The sequence below is a fragment of the Typha angustifolia genome, chromosome 3 (genome assembly GCF_048772165.1).
Source record: "Typha angustifolia cultivar Huaian chromosome 3, ASM4877216v1, whole genome shotgun sequence".
In the NCBI taxonomy this organism is placed as follows: Eukaryota; Viridiplantae; Streptophyta; class Magnoliopsida; order Poales; family Typhaceae; genus Typha; species Typha angustifolia.
Genome location: NC_133241.1, coordinates 1,123,719 through 1,151,571, shown reverse-complemented (window position 1 = coordinate 1,151,571; position 27,853 = coordinate 1,123,719). Strand labels below are relative to the sequence as shown.

Sequence of the window (27,853 nt, the reverse complement as noted above, 5' to 3'; positions counted from 1 at the left end):
TATTCTAGATGAGCAATTCATATTGTTTAAAACAGCTTTTCTCCAATAATTTTACAATTCTTCAAACCAGAGATATTCTAGATCTGTATACAGCTCATATACATGTAAAAATACACTTAGAATATTTTGTACACAATTGCCAATAATTAAAAACCTAACAAGTGAAATATCTTTCCACAATATTATTCTAGTGATATGCTGCTGCTAACAATAAAGAAAATAAGATTTTAGTGCAGAAACAACAAATATTTGATGGCAAATGAAAAAAAAACTATAAATACATTGAAATCCTTCCATCCTTGTGCTTACAGCAAGGGCAAAGAAAGAGATCATCTAAGAAGAACGTGAAACGGAAGGTGAAAAAAGAGAAAATACTAGTATGAATTTTGTGCCTATCCAGAATGCCACAAGATAATCAATGACAATTTTCTGTGAATTTTTACACATTTAAAATATTTTAAAACACATTGTCAATTATATAAAACCTTGCACATTTTAACATGGAATATCTCATTAATGGAGAAGATAGATCCATCCATATTTGCAAAACAATAACGATATCTGCAGTATTCAAGGCTTACAAAATGGAAAGTTTTAAACAATATGAGTGCTACTGCATCCATCAAGTTAATTGTACAATTTTATCAACAGACAAGCACTGCGAATTGCAAGCACTGCACAGGCAGATAGAAGAAACAGAGCATTGAAAATGATGTTGTAGATACTTGCATACTTAAGTACTTGGAAAGAAGTGAAACAAGTTTGTCAAATGTTGCTTCTCCTGTGCAATTGAAAGAGTCGCCATAGATGTCTTGGAGATGCTTCAAGAATACGATGTCTGCAGCAACCACAACTAGAGATTTCCAGGCTTTCTTAGGATTCAGGCAGGTGGCCATTTCCCTCCTGCATAAACAAGTGATGCTGCAAGCAGAGTTTCTTGAGACCAGCAAACTTGTTAGTTTTTTCTACTGATAAAGCATCAAGCTTATTGCAGGGAACAACAGCCCATATGACAATACTGCTGTACAGAAGAAAAAAAAGAAGAAAAACCAGATGGTTGGATTAGAATCTAACACACCAACTCCAAAGACCTGTCTGCTTATAAGTTGGGTCCAAAATAAAGCATGTAACATCTCCCTCTTGTGAGTCCAATCCAGAGTTAAAAGGTTGCCTGAAATGATCAACGCAGTGAGCTTTTCTTATAGAAGCAATAAATGTTTGCAGAGAAATGGCGGAAATCATCAACACATGCTAATCCTACATTCTTGACTTTTTACAACAGCAGCAAAGGAGGATGATAGTGGTATATTTTGGTAGCAAGAGGGATAGAAGCAAGCATAACCTTATTGCAACAATGGAATAAGAAGATCAATTGCAACAATGCTAGTTGCTAGGAGCTCATCCTACAAAATTATTGTGTGGAACTTTACAAGAGCTAGAGTAGATATCTAAACCCTGTATAGGTACACGGGAAATAGAAGCACTTGAAATGAAACTATACCTAATTGCATATGGGCATAGGTAGAAAACTAGAAATAGAGCAGTGAAAGAATGCGAGTGATGACATGAAGAATGTGGGCAGAAACTGAAGTAGAGGGATAGAGAACGTAGATGAAAGGAGGAAGTGTATGTGATGATACCTCATGAATTGTATTAAATTGGCAATCTATAGTTCATCAACCACGCCGATTATTCGATACTTATGAGGTTAATGTGATCAATGGTCCACCATTCAGTTCCATCGTGCCCGTTGTACAACTCCTTAAAAACAGGGTGGCATCGATGTACTGATAACATAAACAGAGAAGCTGGTAAGCCCTGAAAGCTGCACAATGACCGAAAATTACCGCAGTCCTCTATCTCCAATGTGATGAGTGAGTGCAAATTTTGCAACTCAGGTAAGGATTGAAGATTGGGGCAATCTTCAACACGTAGCGTTTCGAGGGAGGTGAGATGTTGAAATGCCTCCTCGTTGATTTCCTGCTGATGAGAATGTCTAATTTCCAGATTCTTGAGGGTGGCAAGGCCTTCCCTGTTAAGCAGCAGTTTGAGCAGCAAGGTGTCGTCGATGCAAAGAGAGGAAAGTGCTGACAGGCCAACATCTTCCTCCACCACTTCAACTTCGTCTGACTCCGAGGATGGTAGCAAAGTCAGTTTCGGACATCCAATAACTTCCAATTCTTCAAGGGAATGAAGCGCTTTAAGCCCCGCAAGTGATGTAAACTCATCACAATTAATAATTGATAATCGCGTGAGTCTTCTAAAATGTTCCAGCCCCTCAGCAAAAGAAAGGGCTGTTATAAGTGGGCAATCTCGTATCATCAACGATTGAAGAGAAGAAAGGCCTTGGAGATGCCTTGAAAGTATTTCCTCTGTAACAAAGGCAGAGATATCCAGGGTTTCTAATGATTGAAGCAGGAGGCTACTTTCCTCGTCCTCATCCTCCTCATCATCATAATTCTCGACATTCTCGGCTAGATCCTCCTCCCCATCATCCTCCATAGACTGTAAGCGCCTAATAACCAAATTTTTAAGCCCAGTAAATTTGTTAATTGCTTTCACGAATAGAGGATTAAGCTCGCAGAGGGATCCAATAAACAAATCTTCTAAGTGTTTTAATCTCTCATGCTGTTCTAGCAACCATTCCACCGGAGACTCCAATTTTCGACACTCTGTGATGGCCAAAAGTCTTAAAGATAATGATGAAGAGGAGGAAGAAGGCAAAGACGATGGGCATGCTGTTCTAAGAAATTTTGGGTAATCATTTACTCCTACAGAAAAAAGTCCAAGCTTTTGGAGGATAGGAGGGAGGGGAGGAATTGCTATTAGTTTTGGGCATTCTAAGATTTTGAGTGTCAGGAGATGGGGAAATGAATGGGCCTCCTCAACTGCAGACCATACTTCCCATTCTGGCAAATCATCGAATGTCAAGCTTTCCAACGATGGAAACCCCTTCACTGGACCAGAGCCATAGAACCCAGGACCGACTTCTTTTATGGCATGCATCCCCTGTAGTACAAGTATCTTAAGCCAAGGTAGTTGTCCAAGAGGAGGTAGGTCCTTCCATGATCTGCAATTAGATAGCTCGAGTCTTACAAAATTGGTGAACGGATGATGACAGATCATCCAACTTGGAGGTCGGGTACCTTTATAGCCATCGATTAGAAGCTCTTTAAGATTTGGATGCGGTTGGAGGCCTTCTAATACACCATTCGCCAGCTCAGGATTTGCGTCTCTTTCAGGATATTCCCAATATAACCTCAACTCGACAAGATTATGTTTGTCCCATAGCCTAGCTTCTTCGGCATCTTCCTTACTAAGCAAATTTTCGAGGTTCTTTATGGTAAGACATTGTCGAAGCTCCCTTAGGTACTTTAACTGTCCAATCTCAAATCCGTGAACATTTTGCACAGAGAAAGGGCAACTTAGTTTCTGAAGGCAAGTCATTTTCCCTATCCCAGCTATCATTGACAATACTTTGTTTGAACAGACCAAGTATCGCAAGTTGATCAGCTTGTTCATGCTTTCAGGTACATAAGACAATTCCAACCTATCAAGATTTAACGTCTGGAGGTGATAAAGCTTAGTTAATTCATCTGGCAATCTGCTGATACAAGTGAAAGAGAGATCTAAGTAGCGCAAATGTATTAAACTACTTAGAGTATCAGGCAAGCTGTACACGTCCCAGTGCCTCAAACTGAGGGCTCGAATTCTTTTTAGCCGCCTAAAAACATCATGAAGATCATCTTTGTCACGAAATATTTTGAAGGGCAAAACGAAAATCAAGGCACGCAGGTTATTCAGCAGGACGACATTCTTTTTAAGTGTGGCAAGATTGTCGGTAGAAAGAGATAAATGGTGAACACTAGTTGGGATTGTCCTCAATGTATCATCTTCATCATCTTCAATTCTATAAATGTCATTCTTGGAAACAGATTCTGCTAAATCATGCAATAGATCATGTAAAGTGTAAAAATTCTTTGTAACAGCTGACTTAACGAATGATTTGGATATCAATTCATTGAAGTAGTCTACTATGATATCCTCAATTCTCTTCGTCCTGCTATCCTGATGAATCATACCCAGTGCCATCCACAATCCTACCACGTCTTCACGGTTGAACTCCCAGTCTTTAGGATATATGCTCAAGTATGCAAAGCACTGCTGTAAATGGGTAGGTAAGTGTAGGTAACTCAGTTTGAGAGCTGCCATTATGCCATCCTGACCCTGCTCCAATTCCCATATGTCACTTCGCGAAATGCTCTCCCAGTGATCATCATCTAGATTATCTTTCAACAATGCCCCAATAGTCTTTGCAGCCAAAGGTGATCCCTTCAACCTCGAGGCCACTTTTTTTCCTATCGCTGCTAATCTCGGATGCTCCTCAGGCTTTGCATCACCAAAAGCACACTCGGTAAAAAGGGACCAGTAGTCATCTTCTAGTAAACCCTCTATTTTAATTGGGTTCACTGTTCCCATCAACTTTGCAACCTTCTCTAGCCTGCTGGTCAGTAAGATCTTGCTTCCATTTTTTCCGGCGTACAATGGAGCTTTAACTGTATTCCATGCTTCCCTCTCAGTCTCATTCCATACATCGTCGAGTACGAGCAGAAATGTCTCCGTGCGTAGCATCTTCCTAAGCATTGCTTGTAGTCTCCCAAAGCTTTGAACACCAGTATGATTGTAAGGAGAATCTGATTGATCTAACATCTCTCTTGTAAGCTTGACTACATCAAAGCTCTCAGAGACGCAGATCCACATCTTGAGGGAGAAGTGGCTCTTCACCCTCTCATCATTATACACATACTGGGCAAGAGTAGTCTTCCCCATACCTCCAATGCCGAGTATCGGAAGGACAGGAATTCTTTCATTAGCATGTGACTCTGTTTTCAACAAAAAGTTAATGATATCTTCCTTCTCCTTCTCACGCCCAACAAAACCATGTCGGATCGTCGGCAGAGAGCCAGTGATACGTTGAGAAGTGATGGTAGGCCTCTTTCTCCCATCCAAATTTAGCAACTCAAGGAAGTCCCTCACATGAGCAGCATGCCGTTCTAACTTCTCCAGTAGACTGCTCAGCTCATTAACATCCTCTTGACGAAGTGCAGTAAACTTGCCAACCTTCCGAAAACGTTTGAAAACGTTGGACAAAGAGATGGCAGAGGAGGAACCTACCTCACCCTCGTTGACTTTCTGTTCAAGTTCTCGGTAGGCGAATGTGTCGAGGACGTCGTCGGCCTGGTACGCCAAGTTTTTGAACTCCTCCAGCCATTGAACCAACGCTCGGTTATGGATCTCCTTCGCCTCGGCTGCTAGGACGACGCTTTGAATCTTTATGAGGAATACCTTTAGACTTTTTAGTTTCTCTCCGACATTAGAGTGCAGCTTATACCGCCCTCCAAGGAAAGAGCTGGCTCTGCTCACCAACTCGCCTACGAAAGCAGATCCAAACATGCCAGCCACCATTGCCATGGTAACCAAGCGAGCCAAAAAGAGAGAAGAGAAAGGGATCAGAAAAGTAGAGATAAGAAGAGGGACAAGAGATGACACCAAAAACTCTTGGTGGTTGACTGGATGTAATAACCAGAATTTTGAAATGGCATGATAATACCATTTAGATTAAAGCCCATTGGTAACAGTTATACAATTGTTGCGTATGGTTCAAAGAAATGCTGTCCACTTGCAATGATGTTTCCTTCAGCATAGAAAATGTCAACCGCTCCATCATAAGTCATATGTATATATTTATATTATTTATTTTATAAAGAGTTAAATGAAACATTAATGCATGTAAGCCAAAAACAACTGCTTCGGGTCAATTATTAGGATGTCCTTAATAACGGGTTTAGAACTTTTTAACCAATATTAATAATCTGCTGAATTTGAGCCAAATTCAGTTTGGGACTTATGAGGATGACTTAGGGCTGATTACAAGCTCGACGATGATTGGTGAAACCACCGTGTGGGTCCGTGTTAGCTAACTGAGCCGGACCTACATGCAACCTAGGCACGACACGAGCCAGACTCATGGGCCTATGACCCATATGACCAGCATTCACCTAACCCGCAATGGCAGACCATATTTGAGAATTTAAACTCGGACTGTCAAGCTTGATTTTCTAAAATTTTAGAAGGAGACCCGCTAAACTGAGTCTACCTAACGGAGCAGTTTTTCACGTACCATAGCATGCTCGACCACTAGAAGGTCCAACTCACATCATTTCACTTATAGGGTGTGGCGATCAAGTGGTACCAATCAGTAAAATGGACTCGATACTTTGAGTCGCGGTAAGCCTTCATTAACACGATCTATGCTCGAAGTACAAGGACTTCCAGTGTAACATCCTATACTAATTTATTAAAAAAAAAAGAAATTAAAGCGAGTGCACGTGCTCGGCACGTACATTGCTTTCTTTTCTTCCCCTTATCTCTTCTTCTTTTCTTTTCCTTTCTTCCTCACCCCGTAGCCGCAGCTCTTCTCTTCCCTTTCATGTGTGCCCGAGCATTGCCGAGGCTTGCCGTCGCTGTGGAGGTGCTCGCTGATGAGTCCTCCCCCATCTGGTGTAGTTAATTTTTTAGTTAAATTAGCCCTGCATTACTTTCCCTTCCCCATCCTCCTTGCGGTCTCTCCGGGCAATCGGCTGGCTGACAACCTTGTGTCGGTGCCGTGCCGATTTGGGGAGCTTCCCCTCGTCATCCTCCATGCTAGGTACCTTTCATGGTACTCTACGCTGCCGATTGAGGTTACACCCCGTAGCCTCCCGTCGCCGGTTTCTCTTGGGTTTTCCGGCCGCTGTGGTCAAGGTGTCCTCTCCCTCTTGGGTCAGTCACTTTCCTTCCTTTTAGGAGGAGCTAGTACAATCGTCGGTTGGGACTCTTAGGGCTCATTGAGTTGTGATAGCAAACTCCATGGCTGTCGGCCATGGAGGAGGCTTCCCATCACCGCAAGCCTCCTTGGCTGACTGACCTTTGGTTACCGTCGACACCCCATGTTCTATTGGACTCATTCTCCCTCCGGGTTCTTCGACATTTCGCCGATGTTTTCCCGTCCTCATTGTCGGTAGCCTTCTTTGTTGGTTTGGTTTGGAGGAGGAGGGGAGGAGAGTGTAGTGGAGGTGCGTTGGGAGCAGCCCAGCCCAGCTCGGGTTGGGTTGGGCTGCGGCCCAGCCCAAGTGGAGTTTTGGCTAAATTGGGCTTCGGGCCTAGTTTTTGGGTTAGTGTTGTTTGGGTTTGGCAGTAGACCAACCTAAAAGGCTTTTAGGCATTGTAAGTTGAGTTCCTTTAGGGCTTTGGACCCAATCTAATGGATTGTGTTGGACTCCTAGGCTTGAGCTGACCCAAGTAGAGTAGTTACTCTCTAGTTGTTCTAAGTTAATTAGTTAATTTATTTAATTATCGTTGTCAACTTGAGCTTTAATTATTAATCACCTTTTGAGGGTAAATTAGTTAGTCATAATGATTGCTATATATTGATATTGATAAATGAGATATTAGCATAACATTACAACTACAAATTGCTTTAATGGAAATTTATCTCTAATTGGAGTTTGATAACTATATCAGATGTGCGGTTATATTCAATTAAGTAAATTAACCCAATGTAGTGTATTTTATTTACTTCAAATCAACAGTAACTATTGGAATGTTAAATATGATGAGAATTATATTTATAACCATTAATAGTGTGTCAGACCGTTATAATTAATATACCAACTCTATTGGATTAATAAAGTTAAGAATTTTTGGATGGACCTACTCAAACCTATATCGGATGTTAGTAGGGTAATTTAATTATTTAGTGGCAGAATTGTTATGCTCATATTTTATTACTTTCATTATCGAGGTGGACTCCGTGCTATGCAAGGATGATCCGTGGCGCGGTTGAAATTGATTAACTTGGAAACTATGTCAGGCAAGTAAATCCTTTGTAGTCTAGGAATAATGTAACATTGATATGATGTTGACTTTATGAACTCATGACATGCAAATCACACGTGTGCAAATATTTATTTATTATTAACCAGCGGGCAAAGAAAGAGGGCAGGCCGGCCGTCCAAGTTTAGGGACCTAGGTTATAGTATCCCACCATTTCATGCACTTCTCTTCGGCTCATTAAGAGCGGGCCAAAAATCAGGATCTTTCCCTTGTGGTCGAGTAAGGCAAAGAAAAGAAGAGAAGGGTTGGTCGGGATTTCAATGCTTCCAAAAAGGGTGGTTTAAGTCTTCCTCAAATTACCTCCCCTCCCCCTGCCAATCATTCGTCAATCAAGGGCTGGTCGAGCTAGCTCTCGAGCACAGGATAGGCAATTGAGAGATAGAGTTAGCCTTCCGTTGCCCCGCTTATTTACTTAAAGCTCAATCTCGGGAACATAGAGGTCTCTCCCACCATTTTTTTCATATACCTCTTGAACAGTGTTGAAATCTTCCAGTTCCCACGATTGTCAGAAATAGGGGTGCTGATGGGGACGTCCATCAAAGGGGAATAAAGGCTTCGCGGGCGAATATTGACTCTTTCCTCACAAATCTTATTAACCACAGAATTTAGTGAGTGGCGCCAAATCTCTCCGATGGTTCCTATCTTGATTGCCGACGAGTGTGCTTGTCTTGCGCCAGTTGATCTTACTTTACTGCTTTATAGTTATTTATGAATTATTGGTGCATACCTAAGTATGATAACTTTGATATACATGTCATATGATTGATGATGTTAATCATTGCACTACTTGCACATATTACCACATAGTTAAGTTCTGACTAGGTAGTGCCCCTCACTAACTCAACCCAGGGTTAAGGATAGAGTTCATTGTATAGTGTCTGTAAGATCAACGGTCTACGCCTGAGGTCTTTAGCTTGAGTGGCATTCAAGCGATCACACTGCCTTATCAAAGACTAGACACTGGTGATATGAAACTATGATTAGGAGGTAGGAGTCTTAGACCTAGTGGTACTCAATGACGTAGAGTCATGGCGTCCATTGATGAGTTGAGGGCTCTTGACTATCCTGCTGTGAGCGGTGATGAATTGTAGAGCTGGAGATATGGGTTTACGATTGGGGTCCTTAGTCTAAACATATATGAGCGATATTACCGCTAGATGTCTATTCCTCCTCGATATATGAGATGGTTTATGAGCATGTGTCATGATATGGTGGATAGCTCGATGAGTATATAATGATAATTTATGACTATAGCTTAGTGGGAGTATGGGAGAAATGATTTGATAGTTTAAATGATACATATTATGTATTCCTTTTATTAGTATATATGAGTTGTAGATATGGACATGATAGACATGTTGCATGGATGCATTACAGATCAGATAATTTTCGGATACGGATAATTTTCGGATACAGATCAGATAATTTTAAACCATAGAAAAGAATGTAATATTTACTGGACACAGTGATAAGAACAATAAGAAAATAAATGGTTGTGACAAAAACAACATATATGAATTCTTTAAAAAGACGTAATAGAGAAGAAATCATGCAATTTGGTCTTCTAACATATATATTCTTCATTTCTGCACAGCCTCCAAAGTGAATCAGGAGGCAAAGCAGAAAACACAAACATTGACGATCTTCTAAAGTCAATCTGGAGAGATTTGCCTCACTAGTTCTTTTAACCCTTGAGGTCAATCTGCCATTTGTAGTGGGCACTACATAGCTGCCATTTTCTCCTAATTTGAAGCCATGTATCCATGTTAGTTATTGAAATCTCAGGTCTTAAAAGCAGCTGCAGTGAAATAAATGATCTGCTTAGTCTGTTTGCTTACCCAACTAATGCTATGAAACCAGCAAGTAACATGGTGCCGATATAGGACTTATTAGGGTTGTATGGGAGCTTTTCCCTTCCAAATCGTCTTCCCACTATGTCAGCCACACCTGACAGCACACAAAAAGGTGGAATATTGCTTATATAATTTAAGAATATTTTGTTGTTTGTTTTCATGAATATCCGGTTAGAACTTAAAGGTAATACCCAAATAATATCTATAATGTCTGAGCTTAAGAAAGATGCTATTTATCATGACAGAGAAAATTATTTCATATCTTCCAAATACCATCTCAAGCCTGTTTCTCTAAGATCTCTCCTAGAATCTAATTTGATCTAGTCAAATTCAACAATCTATAAGTAATAGTGTAAATCATTGATCCAGTAATAAAGCAGTATATGAGTATATTAGATAACAAGAAATAATTTTCATACCATCTCTAGCACACAGATTGCAGATTGCAACTATTATAATGGGAGATCGCTAGAAAACTGTAGTAGCCAGAGTAATAGTGCAACAGACCCTTGCTCGCAATGGAGTTCTAAGCCAATAGTGCTGCAATGGACCCTTGGTGATGACGAGCTCGAGGAGGGAGGACCGCAGGAGGCGGAGCTTGGTGACGCCAAGCTCGAGGAGAGAGGACCATAGGAGGCAGAGCTTGGTGACGCTGCGACGGAGTGGTGATGACGACGGAAAGGCCGGAGAGATGATGGCGAGGAGAGATTTTGGGTTGTGGAGGTGGAGGCGGCTATCGATTGGATAAGAGATGGACAGGGAAGGGTTAGGGTAGATAAGTGGTTTGGGGTTGGGTATTTATATAATCGGTTAAATGGATATCCGTTATCCGAATCCGAAACCGATAACATTAGCTATACCCGTATCCGTATCCGAATCCGAATTTTTTCTGATAGACTATCCGTATCCGGACATTTTATTACACCCCTATCTGTATCTGTATCCGGATCCGGATCGGATAGACGGGTCGGACTTAATCCGACCCGTTTTCACCCTTACTTACTAGGCTTTGTGCTCACCACCTTCGGTGGAAATGTTTTCACATTAGTGGCCTCGAGTCCATGAAGGAACCGGTGAAAAGTTGCTCATAGCCTCTTTTATCTATTTCATTGCGATACGTAGGTATTTACCCTATTTAATGTGTATGGATATGTATTTTGGAGTTTGTTGTGGCCTATAGTATTTTAGATTTTTTTGTTGTATTATTTGTAGAAATGTGATGGGTTCCACGGTACCAAAAGATAGGCCCTGATACCAATGATAAGGCTACGGAACGATTCCTTCAAGATATGAATTTATTGTAGGAAGCAGTCTGTGTGATCGAGGAAAAATATTCACCAAATATTCTCCCGTAGTTAGAACATTACGAAACTAAGTGAAATCGATCCATAACTCCCTGATCTACGTTTTTCGTATTTACGCCCTTCACAGATTCAAACTATAACTAGGCGAAAGTATGATATAGTGCGGATGATGGTGGTGGTGACGGGTGGAGTGGATGTTAGGGTTATGGATGATAATGGAGATGAGGGTGGATGGTTGACGTTGTTTAAAGGATAAGGATGAAGGGGAAGAAGTGGTCGAGATCTCAATGAAGAGGAAAGACTCAACAGACGAGGGAGATTAGAAGTTAGTAGAGACATTGCCAACGGTAGAGGTGGAAGGTTAGTGACGAGGGAGGAGGAAGATTACGGTAGAGAGAATAGAGAGAAGATAGGAGGCAAGAAATTAATAATCCAATAGCATAATGATTTTAGCTACCATCCACACATTTACAGAGGCTAGCCAACAAGTCAAAATACAATTATTAACCCTAATTCTAGAAGATTCCTGTCGATCGCGTTCGAACGCGCCCAATCGCGTTCGAACGAACAAAAGACGTTTTTTGTATGTGCGAACGTGATACAGGTGTTCACGCGTTCGAACGTTCGAACGCACATTTTGCCTTCTCTGTTTTTGCGAACCTAATGCAGGTATTCGCAAGGGCGTTCGAACGCAACCTCTTCCGCGTTCGAATGCGACCTACAGGAATTTTATTTTAATAAAAATAAATAATTAATGTAATAAGAAAATATCCTAACTAAATGTATCAAAATGCGGGGTCTTTATCTTATTATTGTGTAAAAACCTTAATCAACAGGTCACGTGAAAACCACGTGAGTTCTACCTCACGTGAGAGACATGAGTATTTGGTGGCGAGTGTTTCATCTAGGCAGTATTGACAAAACTTACTTAGTTAACAATAGTTCGGGGTTATCGATAGGAGTTTGAACGGATTTGTAATCAAGTCACCAACTAGTCAGGCTCGGCCCTAAAGAGCACATTCATCAGTGGACTCAGGCTTGACACTCAAGCTGAGGTCAAGGCCCTAAGGCCCACTATTTCTGAGGAGACCTACTCGTTGGTGATTCTGATGGAGTTCAAGTTGGATCAACTAAATCAGATTCATAAAGAAGAGAGAAAGAAAACGGCCCAAGATTAGGGCTTACAAGAGATTTCACTTATTTAGTCCTAACTCAAAGGGATAAAAATGGGCCGCATAAGAGTGATGGATACCTCGGGTTATTTTAATCAGTACATCCAATTAATTTTTTATACGATTATATAATTTTAACATTTGAATTAGGAGAGAGAAATTAGATATTAGATATTAGTGGCTCTTATCGAAGCATTTGGTTTTGTAGGGTCCTAAATCAAAGGACTTTATTTTGCGTTTGCCGAATCCTAACGCATAAGATGATGACAAGTACTTCAGCTCGGTACATCCTATTAATTTTTTAGATGATTATAAAATTTTAATCTTTGGATTAAGAGAGAGAAATTCAATCACTTATTAAAATTTAGAGATTTTTATAATTGGCACTCCGTCTATAGGGATTTTATAACGCGATATCTCATTTTCTTTATAATGTTCATTTAACACCCTGAGTTAACTTAATATAACCATAATCAAACAGAATGATACCAGAAGAAGAATATTTTGTTATAATCCACTATATAACATTTTTAAATTATCCTTGTACTTATCTCTAATTTTATTCATAACTTGAACATTCATATTTGTTGCTTTTTTTTTTCAAATCATGGAGAACATCACATAAATGCCAAGCCAATCATAGAGCTTCTAAACTCTAAGCCATCAAGATCTTAGAGCTCCCTAAACGCCAAACTGATTTTGTTGCTTGCGACCTGAAAGATAGAGAGGGAGATGAAAAAAAAAATTGGGAAAAGATGGAGAAAAAAAGGATTTGAGCTGAAAAGATGGAGAAAAATAGGTAAAGTTGGGGGAAGCTTCTAAGGCTTATACGTGGTAGGGATTTTAGAGGATTCTTGTAGGTTGTGGGTTTTGATATAATTTTGTGAGGTAGGGTTTAGTTATAGATAAGATGATTTATATTGTGGGGTTAGGATTTAGTTTGGGGAATAAGGATTTTACGGGGATTTAGATTAGGTTAGAAACTTTTAAGGATATTGTAGTAATATTTGAACTAGAGTCACATAAACTATATAACATGGTTAATGTCAGTTAGTTAAAGTAACGTTAGTGTATTAAATAAACATTATAGAAAAAATGAGGGGTCGCGTTATAAAATCTCCAAAAACGAAGTGCAAATCACAAAATAGACAAAATGTAAGGTGTAATTCGTAAAAATCTCTAAAATGTATTACTTTTAAAGTTCTCTCAGTTTTGTGTGGCTACTCTTCTAGTTGCTTTCTTGAGAACTATATATTGAAATATAAACCATTAATAAATTATATGACAAGGATACCCTTAATTAGAGTAATATATTCAATGATCCCTGATGACAGTCTTTCAACAATATAAATTAACCTAAGGGCGGAGATTCAGAATCTGAAAAAAATCATTCAAATCCGAGATCTCTACAAAAAATTATTAAAAAAAAATTAAACTTTTCTAAAATAACAAAATTATGATTTTCGAGGTCTAAACGATGAAATTTGGCCAGAACACAACGGGTTGCTCAAAATAATATTGACACTCAAATTTAGTTACGTCGTCCCGAGACCCATTGAGACTGCCATGAATTTCTCGTGATGCCTGTTGCATTCATAGACACAAGTTACATTTTAAAACGGCATGCAAGCAAGATCGCTAAAAGCTTACATGAACAATTAATTATCAGTACAGTATGTAAAGTATATAAGTTTTCAGGATACAATGAGAATAACAAGCACAAGTATATGACAATACTGCTGTACAGCAAAAAAATCCAGATGGTTGGACAAGAAACACACCGACTCCAAAATTTAAAACAAAAGATAAAATATATCCGAGATACATTCATGAATCATCAGCACCGGACTTCCAGAAATTCTAGTGTCTTGGCGAGATTTGATAAATCCAGTCCTGTCTGCTTTTAAGTTGAGTCCAAAATAAAGCATGCAGCATCTCCCTCTTGTTAGTCCAATCCAGAGTTAAAAAGGTTGCCTGAAATGATCAACGCAGTGAGCTTTTCTTGTAGAAGCAATACATGTTTGCAGAGAAATGGCGGAGATCATCAACACATGCTAATCCTACATTCTTGACTTTTTTACAACAGCAGCAAAGGAGGATGATAGTAGTATATTTTGATAGCAAGAGGGATAGAAGCAAGCATAACCTTATTGCAACAATGCAATAAGAAGATCAATTGCAACAATGCTAGTTGCTAGGAGCTCATCCTACAAAATTATTGTGTGGAACTTTACAAGAGCTAGAGTAGATATCTAGACCCTGTATATGTACACAGGGGAAATAGAAACACTTGAAATGAAACTGTACCTAATTGCATATGGGCATAGGTCGAAAACTAGAAATAGAGCAGTGAAAGAATGCGGGTGATGACACGAAGAATGTGGGCAGAAACTGAAGTAGAGGAATAGAGAACGTAGATGAAAGGAGGAAGTGTATAAGATGATACCTCATGAATTGTATTAAATTGGCAATCTATAGTTCACCAACCACGCCGATTATTCGATACTTATGAGGTTAATGTGATCAATGGTCCACCGTTCAGTTCCATCTCGCCCTTTGCACAACTCCTTAAAAACAAGGTGGCATCGATGTACTGATAACATAAACAGAGAAGGTGGTAAGCCCTCAAAGCTGCACAATGATCGGAAATTACTGCAGTCCTCTATCTCCAATGTGAAGAGCGAGTGCAAATCTTGCAACTCAGGTAAGGATTGAAGATTAGGGCAAAGATCCAAATCTCAATTTTTTTTTTCCGGTTCTCACGAAATTTTAGTTAATTCATCTGGCAATCTGCTAATACGAGTGGCAGAGAGATCTAAGTAGCACAAATGTATTAGACTACTTAGAGTATCAGGCAAGCTGCCCACGGGGTAGAAACGCAAATTAAGGGCTCGAATCCTTTTTCGCTGTCTAAAAACATCATGAAGATCATCATCTTTATCAGGACATATTTTGAAGGGCAGAAAGAAAATCAAGGCATGCAAGTTATTCAGCAAGACGACATTCTGTTTAAGTGTGGCAAGATTGTCGATAGAAAGACATAAATTGTTTTCGCAAGAAAGAGATAAATGGTGAACACTAGTTGGGATTGTCCTCCATGTATAATCTTCATCATCTTCAATTCTACAAATATCATTCTTCGAAACAGATTCTGTTGTTGTGCAAATACCCAATAGGTGAAGGAAGTGAAAGCAAAACTTTCACCCCCAAATATAACAAAGAGGAATTTTGATGGAAAATCAATCCAAGTTTTAGGAAAAACTTCAATGAGGTGTTAATGGTGATAGAATAGTAATAAAGTTTTAATCATAGATTAAATACCTTAATGCAAGTAATTTTTAAAATGAAAGTAACAGAGACAATAGAGAGAGAGGGAGACAATATTTATATGGTTCAGCAATGTACCTATATCCACGGGCGGAACAATCTTCTTTATTTTGTAAATCTCTCACTTACAAAGAGTTTAACAACTTTAACTACTCTCAATATAATGGTGGCTCACTCTCATAAACATTCTTCCAACTACCAAGCCTTAAAAACATACTTTAATATTTATAGGTAGGTACAGTTTTGAAGCTTTTTCGCGTTGTGTTTAAATTTGCCCAATGACAATACAGTAGAACTCAAGGAGATAGAAAGTATAATGAGGTGGACTTTTCTATAAATGTCATTGGTCAAACATTTCTACTCAAATTTAATTGAGGTTTCGGATTTAGAACAAGATCCAGATCTGCAGTTAAGCTTTGACCATCCCTTTGGGGGCTTGGATAGAGCTTGCTTGCTAGCTTGTAGCAGTACCCATCAAGCTAAATTTAAATAATTCCAAGTCAACTTCACAATTCTGAGCTTCACATTTAAATAAATTGAGATCCCCAGGGCTACCAACCTCCTCATGCTTCTTCCTCCTATGGGATTATTTGGGGCAGTTGTCATCTTACTGCTATGCACAACTGCAGCATCTGCAGGTAGATCTCAATCATCTCCTCCATCTATCACTAGTTTTCTAGTAATACAAAGTTTAGAATATCATAATCATACACAACATTCTTCATGGTCCAAACATAGAGGAATAGAAAGATAGTGCCACCCCTTTTGCTTGCATTTGTCAAAAGTACCACCTAAAATTTAAACTTATATAGTATTCATTTAAACCTTTGTATCTTTTTGGTGGCATTTTTGATAGATATATCAGAGTTTCTTGGAGAAATGTATACTGTTATTTGAAACCAGAAATCACAAGATCATTTAAATTTTTCAGTACATGCAGCTGTGTTACAGAATGGAGATTTTGAATCCCCACCATCAAACATAAAACTGAACTCCACTGCTCCAATCCTGCTATCTAAGAACAACACCATCCCTGGCTGGAGCTTCAATGGAACAGTGTACTATGTCACTGGAGGCCCTAACATCTCATTGCCAGGAAAAGGCCATGGCATTCTTTTAGGACAAAATGGAGTTATAAGACAGACCATCAAAGCTACTTCATGGTATGCAGACTACATCCTGACCTTCACAATTGCTCCAATGGGGGATAATTGCAGTGCCTCGACAGCAGTTAATGTGTCAATTCTACAACCATGGCAAGCCACTTGCTCGGTATTCCTTGTTGGAAGGCGGAAGACGGAATCTTGGGAGACCCATGCTTGCTACCTTGGAACTTGGTTAGGCGACGACAAGCCAGTAGTCCTCGAGATCCGTAGCGAACCAGCAAAATCTGACCCTAATGTCACCTGCGGACCTATCTTGGATACATTAATTCTTAAGAGGATTGGCACGCCTAGATATTACGGTATGATATTTCTCTGTCCTTCATCATTTTCTTATTAAATCAAAAGAACAACCATATGGTTGTAGGACTGTTAAATGATGTACTTGCATATATAAATTGGATAGGGCAAAAATAACTATGTTAGAAACTAATTTGAACAGGTAAACAATTTAAGAAATCACAAGTTTGTTATACCATGAAGCAAGTCTTGTATTTCTGTTCAGAAAGAGAGAATTGGAAAGACTGACTGCAGTAATAGGATTCAGAGATTCAGAAAAACACTTTAGGAATTTGTGATAACTCTTCCAACTCCTGAATGTTTTATTATATATAGTATATGGAGAAGAATTGAAATCTAAATTCATATAAGTACTTCTGATCATGGCATTGAATTCTTATAACTTCCACTAGTTATTTCAATTCTAGAGGAGTTCATCACTAGAAGCAGTCTTTTCTTGCTGATGTATTAGGTTGAATTACAAAGAAAATTGTACTGCTTAACATCATTTGAAATACTGTTTGCAACTTATTACATGAATCTGCCAATGTGATGGTGTTCAGATGATTAAAAGGCCTTACAGAGTATGAACGTACCTGGATTTAAATCTCAGCAGCACCATTAAATTTCCACTTCTCTCAGAAAAAGGAATAGAAAGAATTTATTACATTGATCTACTTGTGTTGTAAAGTTTTGATCGTCTGTATCTTGGATTGAAGCCAACAACATGCTTTCAAATGGCGGCTTCGAGACTGGACCAGCCTTCGTGAGCAACTCTTCTTCTGGAGTCATACTTGAACAAATTTATAATCCAAGTGACCATTTTCCAAATTCACCCCTCCAGGAATGGAATCCTACAGGCATAGTGAACTACATAGATGCCAAGCACTTCTATGTTCCTGAAGGTAATGCTGCAATTGAGCTCATCTCCGACTTCGCCAGGATTGAAATGAAGCGTGTATTGCGAGAAGGTCCAACGTATCATTTGGCATTCGTCGCAGGCGATGCTAATAATTCATGCATTGGAGAATTTATTTTAGCAGGCTATGCAGGATCGAAAACTCAAAACTTCACTTTTCATAGCCATGGTAATGGATCTGCTCACAATTTCTCAATGAACTTCAAGGCAGATCCAGATTTTATATCCAACTTCTATCCAGTTACATCCGTTGGTTTTATCAGCTATAAAGGCAGTCAAGCAAAAGATGGCACGAGCTGCGGTCCGATGATCGATAATGTGGTCATGCTCGACTCTTCCCGTGGATTGAAAGCAAGGTTGCAGACGGGGATTATGTTCTCTTCTCTGGCTCTCCTGGCAGTGCTTCTCAACAATGTGAAGTAAACTCGATGTTTGAAGCTGATATTTCAATAACTATGGAGATTCTTTTGAATACAACTTACTTATCATAATATCTAGTTTGATTAATGTGACTACACATTTGTTACTTGCAGGTTTGTCTTATTTGTCTTTTAACTTCTTTTATTTTATTTTATTTTAGTGGGTTGGGTCATTTGTAGTAAAAATCATTTTAGTTTTCTAATAAGCAAAAATAGGCACTCGTCGCCTATTATCAAATTACAATTTCAAATTTTTTTTACTGATTTAGCCCTAACACTGTCGGGTCTTAAAAAAACATCACGCATCACTTATATAATTTATACGTATCGCTTATACAAAATGTACACTCTAATTTTTAACAATATACGTATTGAGATTTTAGAAAAAAGATCATGCATCACTTATGTAATTTATATGTATTCTATATAAAATATACACTGCAATTTTTATAAAAAACAACATCACGCGTTACCTATATAATTTATACACATCGCCTATATAAAATATATGCTCTAATTTTTAATAATATGCACATTAAGATTTTTTTTTAAAAAAAAAAGCGTTACGCACTACATATGAAATTTATATGCATCGCCTATACAAAATGTACCCTCTAATTTTCAATAATATATATATCAAGATTTAAAAATATATATATATCATGCATCACTTTTATAATATATACACATCGCCTATGCAAAATGCACGCTGTAATTTTTAACAATATGAACATTAAGATAAAAAAATAAAATAAAATAAAGAAACATCATACATCATCTATATAACCGTATTACTTATACAAAAGATATACTCTAATTTTTAAACAATTTGGTTGGGTTAGAAAAAAATGTAAATTAATCTAAATCAGTAAAAGAAATGTCTAAATTTACTATTCAATAATAAGGAAGCCTATTTCTGCCGATTTGAAAGGTGAAATGCTTTTTGCTACAAATTGTCTGTCTATAACTTCTTCAACAATAACAGTATTACAAATTTGAGATGACTTGATTATAGATAATAATCATACATATGAGCACTATTTCATCTAGCAAAAGTGCTCCCATAATCTACAACAGTGGGTATATATTCAGTAGATGCACAGTATATCACAACTGGTTTCATTTCCAGTAATCACACCAATGGACAATAAGCCATGTCAAAAATTATACAGCTTACACTAATTTAGATTTCGGCAAAAGAGCTAACTGTCTCGAATCCATGGTTTTGACGGAGATTAGTACCTCAAGACCTGGAAAAATAACAGGAAACTTGTTTTACAAGAACATTAGCAAAACAATATAAGATTAACTTGCAGCACCTATTCTGACTTTAAAATGATCTTACAAGAACATGAATGGAAAGTACACATAATAAGGGAAATGTACTAAGTATCGGATAATAAATACTGCCGACTTTATCTTCCTTCAGTTGAAAGCTAATTATAATAAAAGGGAATAACGGCAAATGCAAACCGAATAATTATCCAATATTTTCTTGGATTAATTGACTGAGTCTTGCACAGAGACTAGACTATATTGCTTTTGCACAAGGGAGATAGAGAACCAAAACCAAGAAAATATTGGGGAATGATAAGGCATTAAGAGATTGAATTTTCCGGTCAAATCATTGGGGAATGATATCGTTCTAATCCTATACTCTTTTCCTAGAAAATAATCTTACTCTCTGCTTCAATCACATGCCATCATCTTTCTTTCTCCTCTTCTTCTTTTTCTTCCTTCTTACCTCGTCAAAGTCATCATTATTGGATTTGGTCGTCGGAGCATCGCCGAAGCAATTTCTTGAAGTTACTACTCATCTTTATCGAGCCTTTAGCTTGCATTTACTATTTTTACTAGTTGGACTTCCGTCGATCGACGACTTCGTGTCAATGCCGCACCAGTTCAGGAAGCTTCACGTCAATGGCTTCAAAACTAAACTTTCAGTTGTTATTCACCTCCCAAATAGAAGCTAGCGTACCCTTCTATAGAGAAAGTAGTACATGAAAAACCCAAATAGATAAGGGCTAGGACTGTACATGATGGCTAATCATCTATCTTAAATAAAAGGAAAATATTAAAATAGAATAGGAAATCAAAACATTGATTTGACTCAATCTTAATACTAAAATGAACCCAATAGATAAAAGGAATTAGATTAAAAGGATTCTTAACACTAAAATTATCCCAATAGGAAAGCACAAACCGCCGGTGATCTTCTACCCTCTCGAAGTTAATTTCATCTTTATCAAGCCATTAGCATGCTTTTAATATATTTACTTGTTGACCTTCGTCGAAATAATTGGCTGACCAACGATTTCATAAGATGTTGCGCCAGTCTTAGCAGCTTCATGTCAATGGCCTCACAAATAGATCAGTGTAACTCAGATCCAAAAAATGACTTGATGAGATTCTAGTAGAGAAATTATCTCCAGCTAATAATGGAGGTCATTATTTTGAGATCATAATTATAAACCTTTTAGAGATATTTAACAAAATTATGATGGGTGATTAAGGATTGCGGATAACTAATCAACTAAGATATTTATTGAATTCCAGATAAACACCATGGCGGACGTCCATCAGAGAGGTGTAGAGACACCTGCTATCAGCGATGAGTAATATGTGTGGCATTTGCCAAGGAAGAAGATGTAACAAGAGGGAGAGGCCATGGTAGAGGAAAATGTACATGATTATGATATTCTCCAATCATAGTTGATACAAGGTATCTTACATTATCTTACTTGTTATGCATTTACATATGTTAATTTTGTTACTCTTGATTGATATGTATGGCAGAGAGAGGGGCCGTGGGAGAGAGGGAGAGGACATGACACTTACATTCGTGTCATTTAAATCCTCTATAGTTCTAATCTATATACAATTACTTGATAATATATTAACTGAAATATAAATAAACCAAAAGATTGCTTTTGTTTTACAATAACTCTAAAAAAGAAAGTTAACTAGGAGTTGAAAAATAAATCTGATTAGGACTTAGAAAATAAATCCGACTTGACAAAGTACTGCATCATATCCATTATAACTTTTAACCTGTTAATGGGGAGATGGTCCCCTTCTTTGCATGCAAAATCGATATCTAAGTAAAACAAAACAATAACGATTACTGCAGTATTCAAGGTTTACAGTCAACTGCAACAATTGCAAAATGAAAGGTTTCGAACAATTTGGGTGCCGAAGCATCCTACAAGTTAATTGTGCAAAAGAAAAAACTGACAAGCACTGCAAATTGCAAACACTACCCAAGCAGAAAGAGGAAACAGAGCGTAGAAAATGAGATTGTAGATACTTGCATACTAGCGTAAAGAAAAAATGTTGTCAAATGTTGCTGCCCCTGTGCAATTGGAAGAGACAATAGATGGGCACCTGTCCAACTTCAATGGTAGGAAAAAAAGAAGGCCATGGAGATCCTTCAAGAATATTATTTTGTCTGCAACAACCACAACTAGAGTTTTCCAGGTTTTTCTAGGATTCAAGCAGGAGGCCGCCGTCCTCCACAGAGAATTTCTTGAGACCAGTGAACATTCCAATTGCTTCCACCAATTCAGGAGCAAACTCATCACAGTAATCAACAGTCAACTCTTCTAAGTTTCTTAAACTCTCATGCTGTTCTATTAACCATTTACTAGGATACTGCAGCTGTTGACACCCTTTGATAGTCAAAATAACTAAAGATGATGGTAATGAGGAGGAGGAAGGTAAATCCCATGCCTTTGTTAGCAATTTTGGGAACTTGCCCAATCCCACATTGAGAAGCTCAAGGCTTTGGATGGTAGAAGGGAGTGGAGGAATTGTTGTTAGTTTTGGGCAGTCTGAGATTCGGAGAATCTTGAGGCAAGGAAACAAGTCGACTTCAATATCATCTGCAGACCACACTTCCCACTCAGGCAAGAAATCAAATATCAACTCTTGCAACGATGGAAACCTCTTTAAGATGCCAGAACCATGGATTCCATGATGAATATTTTTTATTGCATGCATCCTACTTATTTCAAGAACTTGAAGCTGGAGAAGCTGTCCAAGAGGTGGAAGGTTTTCCCAAGCTTTGCAATCAATTAGCTTAAGACTTACCAAATTAGTGAGTCCATTGATATCAACCATCCAACTTGGCGACCGGGTACCTTTATAGCCATCGATACAGAGCTTTTTGAGTTTTCCATGTGGTTCGAGGCCTTCTAATATTTCATTCTCCACCTCAGGGCTGGTGTTCCTTTCTGCAGATCCCCACTGTAACACCAGTTCGACAAGATTCCCTTTCTCACATAATCTAGCTTCTCTGGCTTTTTCTCCACTGTTCACGTTTTCAAGATTCCTGATACAAAGACATCCTCGAAGTTCTTCTAGGTCTCCTAACTGTCCAATATCAAATCTAGGAACAACTTGCACGGAGAAAGGGCACTTCAATTCCTGAAGCCGAGCCATTTTTCCTATCCCTGCTATCATTGACAATATTTTTCCAGAACAAATCAAGCTTCGTAAATTAATCAGTTTGTTCATCCTTTTCGGTACCCGATCAAACTCCAGTTCTGAAAGATCTAATATCTGTAGAAGGTAAAGCTTGGTTACTTCGTCTGGCAATTCTTTGATACCACTGTGTGAGAGATCCAAGTAGCGAAGATGAAATAGGAGTCTTAGGTCGCAGGGTAGTTTATCCATGCTACAGTAACTTAAACTGAGCACCCGAATGCTTCCTAGCTGTTTGAGCACATCACGGAGGTCAGCATCAACAGCACTGACATTGTTATTGTAAAGAAAAAGCAACGTTCGTAGATTATTCAGCACAGATTGTTTCTTAAGTCTCACAAGACTTTTAGTTGAGACAGATAAATGCTGTACAGTACTTGGGATTTCTTTGACCTGATCATCTTCAATTCTAAAGCTGTAACCTTTGTGAGTTTTTTCTGCCAAATCATGCAGTAGATCATGTAAAATATATACATCCTCCTTCGTAGTTTTCTGGAAGAATGACTTGGATATCAACATTTTAAAGTAATCCTCCCCAACATCCTCGACTCTCTTCCCATGATCATCATGACAGACCATACTTTGTGCCATCCACATGCCTATCACTTTCTTTTGGAACAACTCCCAGGCTTTAGGAGTTACACATAAGTACGAAAAACACTGCTTTAGTTGGAAGGGTAAGTATAGATAACTCAGTCTGAGAGCTGGCATTATGTCGTGATTGTCCTGTTTTTGTTCCAATATGTCACTATTAAGAATGTTTCTCCAGTGATCCTCTCTTAGCTTATCTTTCAACAATTCACCCACTGTCTTTGCAGCCAGCGGCGAGCCGTTCAGCTTGCAAGCTATTTGTTTTCCAATTGCTTCTAATTCCGGATGCTCGCTGAGGTTTGCATCGCCAAATGCACACTTCAAGAAAAAGGAGCGGTACTCATCATCTCGTAGACCCTTCAATTTAATAAGCTCCTCATGTTTTGTCAGTCCCGCAATCTCCTCTTCCCTGCTGGTAAACAAGATCTTGCTCCCTTCATTTTGATGGCATAGTGGAGCGCATGCTCGAACCATATCGGATACTTCTATAAGAGTCTCACTCCATACATTATCGAGCACGAGTAAAAATTTATCTGAGCTTAGCTGCATCTTTAGAATTTCTTTTAATTTAACTAAATCATCAACATCAATATAATCACAAGAACAGTTTAACTGATTTAGCATTTCTCTTGTAAGCCTGCCTAGATCAAAGTTTTTAGAGACACATACCCACATCTTGAGGGAGAAGTGTCTCTTCACATTCTCGTCATTGTAGACTTCCTGGGCAAGAGCAGTCTTCCCGATGCCTCCAGCGCCGAGAATCAGAAGGACTGGAACATTTGTGGTACTGTGCGACTCCGTATTCAGCAAGAAGTTGATGATCTTTTCCTTCTCCTCCTTCCGCCCAACAAAACTATGTTCGTTATTCCTCGGTGTGCCAGTGGGAAGCTGGGGGGTGATGCTACGCTGCTGCGACTGCTGATCCAAACCTACCAATTCAACGAAATTCTTCACCGGCGAATAAAGTATTTCCAACTTTTTCACGACGTTCGTCAGGTCACCGAACTCTTGTTTGGGAATCGCAACATTGCCAATATAACGAAGACCTTTTACCATTCGGGAAGAAGACTTCCATTCAAGCTCTCGGTATTCGAAGGTGTCGAGGAGATTGTCTATCTGGTACGCCAACGTCTTGAACTCCTTCAGCCGTTGAACCATCGCTGGGTTTTGAATCCCCCTTCCCTCGGTTACTTGGATAACACATTGAAGGTCTAGGAGAAGTTGCCCCAGCCTTTCCAGCTTTTGTTTGACATCAGAGTGCAGCTCGTGCTGCCCTCCGAGGAAGGAGCGAGCTCTCTTCACCAACTCGCTGATCAAAATATGTCCAACCATCGCTCCGATCGACTCCATCTCCTTCCGGCGAGCACAAAGTGAAACAAGAGAATCAGAGAGAGAGAGAGATCAGAAGAGAAGCGGATGCATCCACGAGTCAACGATTGATGTTGGGAGTTTTTTTAAATGGCAATTTGGCAGCTATGCCAGCTAATAGATATTTTAAAAATGGCTTCCATGATGGGTACAGATCCATCATGGAAGCTCGAGCTCGGCTCGGGTGAAGCTCGAGTCCGGCTCAGCTCGATCAGAGCTGAGCCGAGCCCGAGCCATCATAATAGGCTCGAAATTAATATCGAGCCGAGCCTGAGCTGGAGCCGGCTCGCTCAAGCTCGGCTCGATAGACTCGATAGCCTGACTTCCTATAACTAAGGACACGTAACATAAAGAAATATTGTTACGTGTACCTTACTAACCCATCCTCACTCGTAACACATTCAACATTATCACCCTCACTTACCCCACCCTCACCTACCCCACCCTCATTAATCACTTCACCTTGCCCATCACATCACCTTCCCTATCCTCAATTCCCCCACCCCACCCTCACCCTCACCCTTACCCTCACCCTCATCCACCCGATCACCACTCCTAACCTCACCCCATGCGCCGCCACCTCCTCCCTCCCCATCGGCCTCCATCGGCAACGACGGGCCACGCCTTCCTCTCCGTCGGCCTCCTCCTCCTCCTCGTCCGCCGCCGTTGGCCTCCTCCTCGTCCACTCCGTCAGCCTCCTCCTCGTCCACTCCGTCGGCTTCCTCCTCCTCCTTCATTCACCATCTCCTCGTCGTGGCCTCCTCCTCCATCCGTCTCCGACTCCTTCGGCAAGCCACTGTCCATGTCGCCACTGCCCACGCCACCACCGCCTCATCCTCTAATCGAGCCCGAGCCAGAGCCTGAGCAACATTATAAAGCTCGAAAGTAATTTCGAGCTGAGCCTGAGCCTGAGCCAGAGCCGACTCGCTCAGGCTCGGCTCATTTACACCCGTAACGTTGGGAGGTCGTTCTTCCTAGTGGTTAGAATCCTTATAGATAGCCTAAATTCCTTCAAGAATATGAAGGAATTTTTTTACAGGATAGGAAACTTTTCCTAAGTGGGTGCTCTGTAGGCTTGACTCGAGCTTGAGATAGCAATGGACAGCATGGGCTAGGCTTTTGCTAGCTCGGCCCAGCTCGACAACCCAACCTACTATGCACGCCCATGGCCCAACCTGTTATGCATGCCTATTATCATAGTTTTCTAGTCCCACACCGGATATTTAGTAAACTAGATGTCAGTATCTAAGTATGTTCACATGAAAGATAATTAATATATTTTCATGGAGGCCCAATAAGGTATAATATTTTTTTTAATTCGGTTTGTTACCCTAGACCCATTATGCCCGATCCAAACTCGATATCTCATGGGGTATTGAGCGATGAGGAGTGATTGATGAGTTGGGTCGTACATATATTTAAGCCTTGCCAACTCGAACTCGGCCCAACCTGACCAATGATAACTTCTGGCAATTAGATAAACATTTTGAAGATTTCCTACACTCCCTTACTCTCTTCTTTCATCCATTCCTCCTCATCCCATTCCATTACCACTCTTTATCTTCCTCCACCTACCATTGCCTCCTCCCACCACCACCTCCTGTCCTACTACCACCACAACCCACCAAATTATGCACCACCTTCTCCGCCCAGCACCAACTTTTCCTTCTCCTCCTCCTACTGTAACATCCCATACCATTTTAAAATAATAATAATAATAATAATGCATAATAAAAATAATCATAATAGTAATACATAAATAAATAAATTGAATAATAATGATGATGATGATGGTGCACGTGAGGGGCACATACGCTGCCATAAGGCGCGCACGTGGGGGGGGGGGGGGGCATGTGCCCCACCCCCACCCCCCAGCACCCCCCTCCCCCCACGTCGCCTTCCTTCTCCCTCTCTTCTCTTTTCCTCTCTTTTCTCTCCCGTAACCACCGCCATAACCTTCCTTCTCTCTCTCTCACCGTGCTAGAGAGCTGCCGAAGGACGCCGACCCCGTGGAACTATGCGTCAAAACGTCCTCTTCAACCAAATATAAGTAATTTTGTGTTTAATAAAGTTTTCAAGTTTTTCTCTCATTTTTCTCTCGTTTTTCTTTTCTCTTGGTTTCGTCGAAAATTCGGCAATCCAGTGGCCTTATGCCTCCTGCCACCATTCCCAATTGTTCCCTCTCGCCGCCCTCTTGTTGGTGATGCCCTTGGTGGGCCGTTCCATTCCCCAGTGGAGGCTACACGTTGTAGCCTTTCCTCGTCGGCTTCCAGCCATTCTTTCTAGCCATCGCCACTGATTTTCCCTCTCCTTGGCCATTCGGGAAGCGTTCCCTTCACAAGGGGAAGCCGATGGCACGTTGCTTCGAGGCCCTTGTTGCCCGAGCAATGGTGTAGGCCAACTCCATGGTCGTCGGCCATAAAGGAGCTTCCTCCCTCATCACCAGCCACCTTGGCTGGCTACTTATAGGCAATGCACACTCCCTCGACCTGAGAGAAAAGGGCGGGCATGTGTTGGTCGACTGCCAAGGGTGGTGTTCACCAATAGCTACTCCCTTCCTCCTTGGCGTACTTTGGGTGAGGAATGGGGTGTTGCATGGTTGGGCTAAGCTGGGTGCGGCCTAGCCCAGCACGGGTTTGGTTGGGTTGGGCTATGTGCAGCCCACCCCAAGTTAAGGGTTGGATTGTAGCCCAGCCCAATTCTTTGGTGGGTTGGGCTGTGGCGTAGCCCAATTCCTCAGTGGGTTCAGCTGCAGGCAGCTCAACCCAATTTTATTGTGGGTTGAGCTGTGACCCAACCCATGTTTGTTGTGGGTTGGGTTGTAGCTCAGTCCAAGTGGCAATGTTAGCTAGTTTGAGCTTCGAGCTCAACCTCTGGGTTAGTCACAACATAATCCATCACTTTGAGCCTTGGGCTAGCCAAATAGATTAGTTGATATTTAATTAATTTTAATATAAATTATTTATTTTATTTAATTATCTTTGTCAATCTGAATCTCAACTATTAATCATTTTTTTAGAGGATAGTTTTGATTAGTTATA

The 27,853-nt window shown here is 40.0% G+C and overlaps 3 protein-coding genes across 3 annotated transcripts; 1 reads left to right on the top strand and 2 right to left on the bottom strand.

The window, feature by feature from the left end:
* Positions 1 to 602: 602 nt before the first annotated feature.
* Positions 603 to 5,512, bottom strand: LOC140758242 (putative disease resistance protein RGA3). The gene is made up of 2 exons (XM_073094339.1): positions 1,641 to 5,512; positions 603 to 1,171 (listed from the first exon to the last, which is right to left on the bottom strand). The coding sequence occupies exon 1, from the start codon at positions 5,470 to 5,472 to the stop codon at positions 1,690 to 1,692; it is 3,783 nt and encodes a 1,260-aa protein (XP_072950440.1). The 5' UTR covers positions 5,473 to 5,512; the 3' UTR covers positions 603 to 1,171; positions 1,641 to 1,689.
* Positions 5,513 to 16,132: 10,620 nt separating this feature from the next.
* Positions 16,133 to 18,419, top strand: LOC140758325 (BIIDXI-like protein At5g11420). The gene is made up of 3 exons (XM_073094438.1): positions 16,133 to 16,229; positions 16,532 to 17,056; positions 17,753 to 18,419. The coding sequence occupies exons 1-3, from the start codon at positions 16,157 to 16,159 to the stop codon at positions 18,373 to 18,375; spliced, it is 1,221 nt and encodes a 406-aa protein (XP_072950539.1). The 5' UTR covers positions 16,133 to 16,156; the 3' UTR covers positions 18,376 to 18,419.
* A 3,435-nt stretch (positions 18,420 to 21,854) lies between these two features.
* LOC140758196 (putative disease resistance RPP13-like protein 1) lies at positions 21,855 to 24,776 on the bottom strand. The gene has a single exon (XM_073094282.1). It carries the CDS (start codon positions 24,774 to 24,776, stop codon positions 21,855 to 21,857), a length of 2,922 nt encoding a protein of 973 aa, XP_072950383.1.
* Between the last annotated feature and the right edge of the window lie 3,077 nt (positions 24,777 to 27,853).